Source organism: Balaenoptera acutorostrata, chromosome 7, assembly GCF_949987535.1.
Source record: "Balaenoptera acutorostrata chromosome 7, mBalAcu1.1, whole genome shotgun sequence".
In the NCBI taxonomy this organism is placed as follows: domain Eukaryota; kingdom Metazoa; phylum Chordata; class Mammalia; order Artiodactyla; family Balaenopteridae; genus Balaenoptera; species Balaenoptera acutorostrata.
This window is the reverse complement of record NC_080070.1, coordinates 43,824,827-43,837,112: the sequence shown is the minus strand read 5'-3', so window position 1 is coordinate 43,837,112 and position 12,286 is coordinate 43,824,827. Positions and strand designations below refer to the sequence as shown.

Here is a 12,286-nt window from a genome sequence, read left to right as displayed (position 1 = left end):
TCCTGTCCCTCTATTGGTCAAATTTCTGATTTCCTTCACTTGCTTTGGAAGAGGTTTCAAACCAGCCTGGCATTAAGGTCATTCATCAACCAGCCCAACTCATTTCTCCAATCTTAATCTTCCACAACACCTCCTCAATCATCTGCGTCCCAGTAAAACTGATCTGCTTGCTAACCCCTCCATATCCCAGATTTTCCACCTTCGCTTCTCCCTGGGATTCTTTTCTCCTCCACCTATCCAAAATGCTCTGACCCTCCAAGGCGGAGCTAAGTCGACTGCTCCACACAGAACAAATTTCTCCTGCCTCCAGAACTGTGAGCACTTTATCCCTGCTGTCTATCTTCTACTGACACACGCCTACCACCACTGCCATCTCCCACCTCACCCCACCACCATGCTCTCAGGACCCAAACACGCAGTCTCAAAAAGAGACCACTTGGTACGCACTTTATATGCTGACTGAACAAATGAACGTGTAGGGAGCACACTGCTGTCTGCGGGCTAAAAAATCTCAGGCCAGGGCCCAAACCACCAAGAATCCCTCAACCAAAACCAGAACCTCATATTCTCTGCAGCAGATATTGTGCCTTCAGCCTCTGAAACAGTTGTTATGGCAAGCATTATACGAAAATGATACTGAACGTTTACTTTAATAAATGTTTAGAAATTCTTTCAATTAAAAAACAGCATAACTATAGATTAGCAATTTAGTAATAATGCCATGTTCCATGTTTTAACTTCTCTTACTTAAAATCTAATTTCCCGGGGCTTCCCTGGTGGCGCAGTGGTTGAGAATCTGCCTGCCTGCCAGTGCAGCGGACATGGGTTCGAGCCCTGGTCTGGGAAGATCCCACATGCCGCGGAGCGGCTGGGCCCGTGAGCCACAATTGCTGAGCCTGCGCGTCTGGAGCCTGTGCTCCACAACAAGAGAGGCCGCGATAGTGAGGGGCCCGCGCACCGCGATGAAGAGTGGCCCCCACTTGCCACAACTAGAGAAAGCCCTCGCACAGAAACGAAGACCCAACACGGCCAAAAAATAAATAAATAAATAAATGATTAAAAACTTAAAAAAAAAATCTAATTTCCCAAATGTAATAAAGCTATCCATAAGACAGCTGGGCAGTACTTAGCAAAATGAATAGATCCCCTCAATCTCATCTAACTTTGGCTTCTCATGAGACAAGGCACAATGGCCTTGCTTTCCTTCAAGTCAGCCTCCTCTCCTGATGACCAGATACTTTTGGTTAAGTTATTTCTGTGTGTCTTGTTTCAAAAACAAAATTTTTCACATCATCTTTTAATCATGAGTTTTCATTTCGGTCTCTCCCAGTTACGTAATTAAAAGAACTTTCTTTGATGCTAATATTTCTGACTTTGCTCTAAGTATCTTAAATCTCTATGCAAATATATTTTAAGTTGATCTTCTAATAGCTTCCTCATTTGACAAATATTTATCAAGCAACTGCTATACACTCAAACACTGAGCTAGGATGCAATAGACTCTTTGAGGCACTAAACTAAGAATGCCACACTTCCAAAGCAAAGAAGATAACAGGATAATAGCAGAATCACACTCATTAACCCAAATTGAAAATCACTACATATGCTATACTTCTGTACCGCAAAGAATCAGTAAGAAGTAAAACAGAAAATTCTAAAGATACTCTGAAGGTAAAATAGTTCAAGCAAGTAATGTAAGGAATGGTCAAAAAGAAGAAGAAACAGAAATACAAAACTCAGAAAATTTGTCTACCTTTTAGTTTTAGAAATGTTGCTCAACTATGAAGTAAATGAGGTCAGATATTAAATATCTGTATAGAATATATTTCTATTTAGCATCAGCAAAATAGTCATTAACACCATTTGATAATGAGTGGTTCTTTCCCTTATATTTTATGTAAACAGTATATACTGCTTATGCACAAATGCCTATGAATATTTAATATTTATCAAATAACCCCATCCTGCTCTACTTAAGCCTTTAAAGTTATTTTAAATTTGGCTAGCTATGCCAATGGTGAAATCATTCAAATGGGAAATAATTTTGTATCTACAAATAGATATATTAGACATGACATTGTTATAAAACTGAACTATAAATCAATCATTATCTCACTATTCTTACTGTTCTAGTATATAATATTATAAACACATGTTAAAAATGAATGGTCTTACCTTAAATATGTGCCATATATGAAGAATAATGCCATCATCAGTCCATTTAAAATAAAAATTACAGCAACATAAAAGCAAGCAGGATCTCCCAATCCTTTAAAAATAAAGAAAAAAATATGCTCTAACTATAAATTATGTGTCTGGCAATTTACATTAAAATGTGCTTATTTTGAAAATGGTTGCCATATATATTAAATGGTTGCCTTGGTTCCCATATGAACACATGACACTAGTGTGGAACATAGATGAGAGCAGAGTAGTAGCTACTGTGGTTTCAAAACAGGGCTGCAAATTCATGGACACTCCTCCTGTAGAGGTATGGGGTCTATGCCCCTGCTTTTGAGTCTGGCTGGGCTTGTGACTGCTTCAATAGACCATGGCAGAAGCCATATAGAAGACACCATGCAGTATCCAACTTAGAGCCCTGAGCTACCACATGAAAAGCCTAACTATCCTGAGGTACTATGCTACACAAAAGCCCAAGTTACATGAAAAGGGCACATGTAGGTGTCGCAGTTGAGTCTCAGCTGGGCCCAGCCTTGCAGGTACCCCAGCCAAGGAGCCAGAATGTAAGTGAAGTAGCCCCAAGTTAATTCCAGTCTTCCCAGCCATTTGAGTCTAGCAGAGTCCTCTGACATCATGAAAACCAACCAACCATCCTATACCCTGCCCAAATTCCCTACCTGCAGAAGCTGTACACCACTAAGTTTGCAGTAAATTTATTATGCTGCAACAGACAACTGGACAATATCATAGAAACTTGCCTTCACAGCTTTCAATTGGGCTGAGTCCTTCTCCTCTGGTAACTGTCCAACATATCTTGGTTTGAATACCAATCAAGTCCATTATTTTGATATAAATCCTGTACCAGCTGGCTAAGACTACCTAATTTTTTTAAAAAAAGAGAGATACCATAAGAAAAAATATTATCCTCAACAGTTTCCTTACTAGAATGTTTTTGAGATATTTTGATAATTATCAAATTTTCCCTTCCTGTACCATCCACTTGGGTCCCTTTAAATCTAGTAAAAGGACCTTCACAATCCCCTATGTAGATTCTTCACTGGTCAGTCTTCACCAGTGCATGGCCTCTCATGGGTAAGAATAAAATACAACAAGAAATATGCAAATCTGTAATTTTCAAAAGCTATAAAACTCAACTAAGGGACATAAAGGAAGAGTTGAACAAATAGAAAGATACTCTGTCTTCCTGAATAGATCTAATTTTTCAAGATGTGAATTCTTCCTCAAATTAATTCATAAACATAACACAATGCTAAGCAAAATCCCAAGTGTCTACTGAGATGTATTATATGGAAAAATGACAAAAAAGAGAAAACTGAAGAAAATGTCCTAACAGATAACAAAATTTGTTGCTTACATAATTAAATAGTGTGATGCTGGCACAAGAATAGCCAGACAGATCAAAGTAACCATGGTGGAGGCAGTGGAGTGCCACCCAGATCCCCCTTCAAGGCTGAGGCACTCATTCCCCTAGCAGCTGGGAGGGTTGGTGGCTGACAGCTCCCAGCTGAGTCCCTCTCTAGGAGCTACCCCCTGCTGAAGAGAGTAAATTCACTAAAGGTCATACCCCCTCCCAAGGGCAACTGCATCCAATGTCTAACTACTCAACAGGGGGAGATATAAAGGCCAGGGGCCCTTGCCTCAGGTAGGACAACTCTGCAGGGTCATCCCAGTTCCAGAGCTTCCCAGGGGATTGGCTGAGGCCTTTGTTGTGACTGCATCACAGCTCAGCTCTCCTCCTCCTCCTCCTCCTACTTCCTTCATCCCCCTTCAGATGTTGCCCCCAAGGGCTTTCCCCTATACACTTCCTGTGTGCAGATCTCCTCTTTCCCAGGACCTCAACCTAAGGTAACACTGAACACAAAGTCCAAAAGCAGATGCAAGCATATATGTATAATAATTTTGGATATAATAAAGAAGCAGGGAGAAGACGGACCACTCATCCAAGTGTTAGGTTACACAGAAGACCACTTTGAAAAAATATAACATTAGATTCCTACCCCAACACTAAGCATCCAAACGAATTCCAGATAAATTAAAAATGTAAATCTCAAAACCGTAATTATAACAATTAAGAATGAAGATTTTTTTACATATATGAATGAAAACCATAAATCTAAAAGCTCCATAGATATGATATCTCTGAACAGAAAAAATACATTCTCATCATACTGTACAAAACTAAAAGGCAACAAAAAGCTGGAGAAAATATCTTATCCATACAGCATAGTATTAACATCCTGCATATAATAAGTGAGCTCTTATAAAATATCAATAAAAATACAGACAAAGGGCATGAATAAGCAATTATTTTTAAAAGTGAAAATGCATTTTAAGATATAGCATTGAATAAAATATACATACATACACACACACATATATACAGCAATGAACAAAATACTTCATGTACTTCATCTTAACTTTTTTCAGCCTATTAAATTAGCAAGGATGCAGGGAAACAAGCATTTTCAGAAAAACTGCTAGTGGGAATATAACCTATCTAGAAAGCATTTTGGCAACATGTACCAAAATCATTAAAACATATATTCTGTTGAACTAAATAGTTCCACATCAACATATTTATAGTTTAAAAAAACATAAGAATATGTGTAAAGATTTCGCTTCAAGGATGCTTATTGCAGCTTTAGATCTTTTAAAAGTTGAAAACAACCAAAGTTTTCATAAAAGATGGACTAAATAAACAATGGTAGATTGTATATACAGCCATAAAACATGATGCTGTTGAAGAAAAGACGACTTAGGAAGATGGTTTTAAATATTCTTAAAAGACAAAAAGCACTTATAAAAAATGTTATGTGTTGTGTGATCCCATTGCTGTAAAAGTAAATGTGTACATGGTTATAGAAAGTACTCAATAAGTACTTTGGTGATTATTTATTGGTCTCTATCTCCTCTATCTCTATTGCCTTACTAATCAATCAGGCTAACTCAGTTGATCTGGAAGTTGGACTCCTCTCACTCAATGGGAAATGACCAAAAGCCCTGCTTCGTGCTGGTACTGAGTCTGGGCTTGAGATCCCACAGAGACCATGGCCCTGACATCAGGCAGCACGCCTTCTAGCAGCATCAGCATGCTAAGAAGGGGGAGCCCAGGGGACGTGCGCTTAACAGGAGAACTTCAAGGAGGAGTCACTGAGGAAGTTACATCTCAGGTTGGTCCTGGAGAATGCTTAGGGATGCGTCAAATGAAGGAGGGATGGTGAAGGAGAGGTCAAAGGTTACTGATATCACTGCCTTCCTATCTCAGCTCCTTTCTTCCACTCCCACAGGGGAAAAGTGCATTCAATTAAATGAAGAATCCCAGATAAGGAAGAAACATTATTTGGCAAATGACAAGTACAAGTAATGGCGCTCCTCTGCTATAATCCCTATAAACATACCAAATCTAGACAGTTTTCATACTTTGTAAACCATGCAATCATACTAATCATTCCCATAAAATCAGTTAAAGACCCCCAAAATTAATAACGATCTTTTTTCCATATTCCTTTCCAAGAAAAGATACACATTTTCTTTAAAAAAAGATAAAATTTAATATACTGAATTACATCTTAGATTTAGAATCAGCATTTAATATAAGTAATACTTTAAAAAGTAAAAAAAAAAAATCACAATTGAAAATGTATCTTACCTCAGGGTAAAGATTGAACCTTTTTAATGTATTAATAACAAGGGGATATTCAGTCAGCTTATCATTCATAATCATCCATACTCCATCCAAAAATGAGGGTGCTTCCACAATAGTCTTAAAGTAGGAATAATATAGTCCCTGAAATAAGCACATGTTATGATTAAAAGTACATAATTACTATGCCTCTTATTAGCTTAAAAAAAAACTTAAATATACTGTTTTTGAAAAATAAAGCAATCAAGAAAGTAACAGCTACAATTAATTTCACAGGTTTCTGATCACTAATAAATGCTCAGGTTGCAAAAAGCTTACATATCTTAGTATAACCTTGTCTAAATTGAAACAATTGATCTCAAAATAGCTTCAAAAATAGTTTCAACATTTAAAAAGTAATATAACTCAGACAGCACACTTCATTTAAGAAACCCCTATAACCCATACTAATTGAAGTGTTAGTAAAGGCTATCTTCTGAACAGGATGAGTGAGTGGTTTACTATGGAACCTAAGTTTACCATGAAGCAAGCAATCATCCTCAGCCAAAAACGTTTCCCCCTAAATGCTTATTTGAATCCTTAAAATGGTACTATCAGCCACCTTTCCTCCAGAGTTATATGTAAAAATACAAGTATATTAGGAAGGCTACACACTGATGTATTACATGTAAGTTACATTCAGATGCCAGCTAGTTTTACAGACTATTTTCCTTCTTCTCAGCTCAGCATAAGGTAAGTACCCTGCAGGACCGGGGCTCTGAGGGTGGAAGAGAGGGACAGTGGTAGTACTCCCATTTTGAGGAAAATAATTTTTTGCTTTGACATGCTAATTAGGAAAGATATCAAGGTTGGAATACTACATGGGACAAAAAACAAGCAAGTAGTAGAAGCCTTATGAGGGAGCAGAAGTGGCAGCGTAGGGCAAAACAGATGAACCAATTCCATCTGCTATACAGTTCTGTCTAGAGCTCCCCTGGTAGCCAGTACCATTAGCTATCAAACTCTAAACTCAGCTTAAGGTTTATAAATATCAAAGTGATTTGCCTACCCAGAAAAGGAAAAGAACGGTTCTTGATACCATCATATTTAGCTTTCATATCACTGTTTTTTAAAATACTTTCTACTGTACTAGGTTGAATAATGTCCCCCAATATTTCATGTCCACTAAAACCTGTGAATGTGACCTATGTGGAATAGGTTCCTTGCAAATGTAATCAAAATAAAATGAGGTAATACTGGATTAGGTGGACTCCAAATGCAAAATAACTGGTATCCTTATAACAGCAGGGAAATTTAAACACAGAGACATAAGGGAAAATGCTGCATGAAGACAGAGGCAGAGATTGGAGTGACTGTACCTCCAAGGCAAGCCAAGGATTGCCAGAACCATGAGAAGCTAGGAACGAGTCTCAGAGAGAACATGGGACAGCCAGCACCTTGATTTCAGACTTCCAGCCTCCAGAACAGTGAGAGAATAAACTTCTGCTCTTTTAAGGCACCTAGTTTATTGTACTTTGTTATGAGAGCCCCAGGAAACTACAACCTACCTTGTAGGTTTGATTTTGGAACCATGTAAATATCTTATATAATTAAAATTTAAAAACAAAAATTTTACATGCCTAAATAGCAAAAAAAAAAAAAAGAAGAAGAATTATTTATCTAGTTGGGAGAGGATTTCAAGTAACTTTAAGATATATCAATAGTAATTTTACTGTACACCCCTAATGGAATATATCCTAAAGTCAAAAAGAACTGCAAGAAAGTTTTAAATTATTTTCAGTAATCATTTTTAATAATATCTTTGATGCTTTTATTCCTCAAGTATAAGTAATTTGAAACCAAGATTCTCAAGCTAACAGAAAAGATACAAATTTAATATGAAAAAAGTAAAAACCACCTAAAACTAAATTTGAATTTAGAAATATAAATCAATAATTTATTTTCTCCTTTTAAAAAACTGTTTCCTAATTCTGTTTTCTAGAAAGGCCTAGACACAATGGCCAATATAATATAAAATATTATCAATGAGCACCTGTAGAACCAAAATTGTTGTCTCTAAATACCATGTGCTACTGAAAGGAATCAGGGCTCCTTGGAAAACTGGATGATTCCAGGTCTGGAGAGGAAATGTCTTGTAGTACCAGCAAATAAGGAAGCTACAGAACACTAGTGAGGTCATGTCAAGGAGACAGAGAGAACTGCAAGGGCTCTCACCAGCTAAAGACAGGTAAGTTTAAAAAATATGTTAAAATCTATCAGGCCATAATGGTACTCCAAAAGCAGTACCAACAGAACTCCATTGGTCACCACTAGAAGATGCTAGGGAACCAACTCATTTTTCTGAAAAGTTGTAATAAAAAGAAAGAATCAAGCATTTTCCTGTCTTTCCTGTGAAGTGTACCTCAGAGAAACAAACCAAATAAGTATCATGGGAAAGTCCTTCTTTCCAGAGGAATTATGGTTATTAAATGCCCATTCCCCCAGGTCATTTAAACACTGGTTGATCTCTGATGATATTAAGTAATTGCCGTTCATTATTTTCAAGTGTGACGATGATACTGTGGTTAACAAAAAAAAGTCCTTTCTTTTGAGACACATATGAAAAATATTTACAGATGAAATGATATCCGAGGTTTCCTTTAAAAAGAGATGGGTGTGTGAAGATGTAGATGACAGAAAAATGGGTATGTGTCCTCAGTTGTTGAACCTGGGAGAATGGGTAGGGGAAGTTGTCTACTCTTCCTACTTTGGAACATCTTTGAAAATTTCCAGGATGAAAAGCTTAAAATGTTTAGATTACTAAACTACTATAATAAAATATTACATGAAAACTAACCATTTCAGTGCGAAAAGCCATCTCCCTTTCCAATGTTGAGAGGTGAGAAAAATGACGATCATTTTCAAAGAGGTGTGTTATATGGCTCCTGTAAAACAAAAGAGTAACAAAGCAACAGTGTTGAAACTTATATTAAGTATAATTTTAAAAGAAACTCTAAAAGCAAAAAAAAAAAATTTGCAACTCATTTTGTGATAAAACTCAAACACAATGATATGCATATTTGTTTCTCCACTCAGTATATCTTACATTTCTACTAAACTTTCTCTCTATAAGAATTTTAAAATCTAATTCAAAGTAGATTTTAAAATTAGAATGAACCAGAATAATGACGTTTTAAACCAAGTAAAATAAAATTATAGATTAAACTATAAATGTCATTGGGTTACCATTTCAGAAATGTCTGATTTATGAAATTCATATTTCTTTCTATCCAGAAAATTAAAAGAATGAATCTTCCTCTCAACATGAACACTATATTAACGTTAAGGGAAGGAGAGTCTCAAATATAACCTCTTTAATAATAGATCTCTTTTTTATTAAAAAATTGCATTATTCTGGCTCTGATTTACCAATTAAACTACATTTTCAGACTAGTTTGCTGCATGTAATAATATACATTCATCCTTAAACTCAAGTTATTCATATATATATGAGAAATAGTTTGGTAGGCTATAAACATCTACATAAAATATACCATAGGAGAAAAACAATCTTACCAGTGCAACACTGCTGCAAAGGCAGCTGCAAGAAAAAAGAAACGTAAATTATTATTTTAGCATTAAAAAATGTTTTCACCCTACCGAAAAGCATTACAAAGATAAGCATGGTAAAGTTTGGGAACTGTAAACCTTGAACTTTTGGGACTGGGCAAAGAATAGGGATTCTTCAAAAGAAGTCCCAGGGCTCTGCTTAAAATATCAGTAGACTGAATTATAAAAGAATTAAGCATATATCTACAATTTTCATTCACACACTCATTCAACAAAATAAATGAGGAGCTATTATTTGCCAACAACTATACAAGAAACCCTTGGATGGAAAGTTCCACAAACTCAACTGCAAAGCGAATAGAACCAATGGTGAGAGGCAACGGAATAAAGAAATATGGTGACCTCAGGGAACAGGACTGGGGATGGATAAAAAGAGGGAACTACCACTTTCGATATATGCTGCAATATCTGAATTTTTATAATACATTTTACTATTTTTTAAACAAATTTAAAATGAAACAAGAAGGAAGAAAGAGATGGAGGGGGGGAAGGAAAATAGAAAAGAGAGAGAACACAAGCTAGTAATAAAACCAGTTTCATATGAGAATCAATAGTTTGCTTTCTGTACAAGTACAAAGAACACATTAAAATGAATCCAGAAAATACCATTCAGTTTCCTTGTATCACAAGAGTCACCGTATTGCAGGCTTCTGATTAAATAACTACTACGGAAATGAACTATCAAGTACTCTTAGAAATCAAAGACAAACAGCTCAGATCTTATTGTCTTATTTTTAAACAAGTATTTATATTTTTAAAAATTAAAAAATGCATTTTACCTAGAAGATACTAATGGTTACAAAAGAAAAAGCCTTACTCTTTCCAGATCATTGAAACTACAAATATTTAACTAGGTCTGTCATTTGACATTTATTTGTACATGGTACTTTGACCTTTTGAAATTTTGATTTTTTTTTTTCTTATTGACAAATCTACTATCCATTCCCTTTTTTGTTTTTACCTTTAAAGACTTCACACCGCCATAATAAAATCTGGGCTTTATTTTCTCAATGATCTAACTATCATGTTGCTGAATAAATCATTCTTATGTCATAGAATGTAAATACCACCTTATCATACCGAAGACTTGTCACACTTATACTTTGGTAATCCCTTAGAGATTATAATTTTGATTTCATTCATAAATTAATATGGGAAGAATCTACATATTTATAATATATATGTATATGTTAGTATCCATAAACATGACATATAACTTCAATTATTCAACTCTCTTTTCAACTGCCGTCGACAAAAATCCTATCAGTAGAGCTAATACATAATACATAGTTAACTCATATTTCTTATTAAGTCTTTCCTGGGAGTTTAACATCTTTTTGTTCCTGCTAATAACCATGAAATTTTGTTTTCATTATACTTTACTGGATATTGTTAATGTGTTTATTTTTGAAGTGTATTTATTTTGTAATGTATTTCTTTTGGGTTCATTTACTAAACTATTAATTCTTTTTTTTTTTTTTTGGTTTATCATCTTCAATTCTCCATTTTAAATAATATTTTAAAAAGATAACTTTGCTCATGTTTTATAATTTTACTATTAGTTTCTTCTTCCCATCTGACAATAATAATAAACTTCTAGAATAATACTAATTCTGGTAAAAGAGGGCATCCAGTATTCTGCTGACTTTAACAGAAATGCATTTCACATTATGCCTTTAAATTAGCCTTTGACCTTCACATTTCTGCAGCGATACATAGGATTTCTCAAGATCATCATCTCTCCACTTCCTCAAATACTACAACTTCTCAGAAGGATGGAAGATACAAAGTGCCTTTTGGTGCCTTCCTTTAATTCAATCCGTGCAGCACTAGACAATTCTTGGATTTCTTGGCATTTGAATGACCCTCTTTCATAGTTTCCAGGGTCGATTCATAATCTGCCCAATGTTTTGAAGTCCTTTGTTCATTTCAATTTAATAATAGTAATAATAATAATAGTAATAAAGCAGCTAACATTTGAATTCTTATTACCTGCCAGGTATTTTTAAGTGCTTTACTTGAACTAACTCAATAAATCCTCGCAACCATCCGATGTGTTAGGTACCAAACTTCCCTGGTATACAGATAATAAGTTGATTCCCAGAGAACTTTAGGAACTTGCCCAAGAAACAAAGTGGATAAATAGAGAAAGGGAGGTTGGAAGCAGGAATTCTGACCTAAGATCCCTGTACTGTGTGGCCTCTTGTGGAGGAGGGAGGGGCTGACACAAAGGCCAGAGCCTCCTTACCCTAAGTATCTTATTCCCCTTCCCTCTTTCTTTTTTTATTTTAAAGATAAAAGAAAAAAGTTACAATTCATCTGTGGATAAAGAGAGTATGTTTTATAGAAGCTATTAATTTTTTTTATAAAAGTGTAGAGCTATACTTTAATTTACTCAAAATTGAGATAAATTATATGTATATGTCATTTGAAAATGAAAGCCCCAGCAAGTAAAGCAGATACTACCTTGTGAGCATAATTTAAGCATAAAGACATAAAATGACAAAAACTTCCTCAAGTATCCCTAAAGAGCTTTTCTTGCCTTCTTGCCTACAGAAAAGATTATAAATGAGTTTCTCTAAATGTATTCCAGTGATTATCAATCCTGTGTACAGTCTTTTGGGAGTGTCACAAAATTGATAACCAATTTTTCCAGTTTAACACATAATGCTATTCTTGTCATTCTAAGGTACTGAGGTAAATACAGCATTTTTTAAAAAAATCAGAAGATAAAGAAAACTTTCAAAAAATCCAAAACTATTCTATAAGAAAAAGGTGTTCAAGGAAAGAAGGTTTGCTTTGTAACCTAATTCAAAAGATTGCAATTCTGTG

At 35.3% G+C, this 12,286-nt stretch overlaps 1 protein-coding gene across 2 annotated transcripts in view; it reads right to left on the bottom strand.

The window, feature by feature from the left end:
* Nucleotides 1-12,286, bottom strand: part of DPY19L1 (dpy-19 like C-mannosyltransferase 1) — a 97,463-nt gene that overhangs the window by 72,025 nt on the left and 13,152 nt on the right. For both annotated transcript variants that reach the window (XM_057549975.1, XM_057549976.1), the window contains exons 2-6: nt 9,401-9,425; nt 8,682-8,769; nt 5,852-5,989; nt 2,940-3,060; nt 2,176-2,269 (exon numbers count right to left, since the gene is read on the bottom strand). In XM_057549975.1, coding sequence (XP_057405958.1) covers nt 2,176-2,269; nt 2,940-3,060; nt 5,852-5,989; nt 8,682-8,769; nt 9,401-9,425 — 466 coding nt within the window. The remainder of the gene's footprint in view (nt 1-2,175; nt 2,270-2,939; nt 3,061-5,851; nt 5,990-8,681; nt 8,770-9,400; nt 9,426-12,286) is intronic.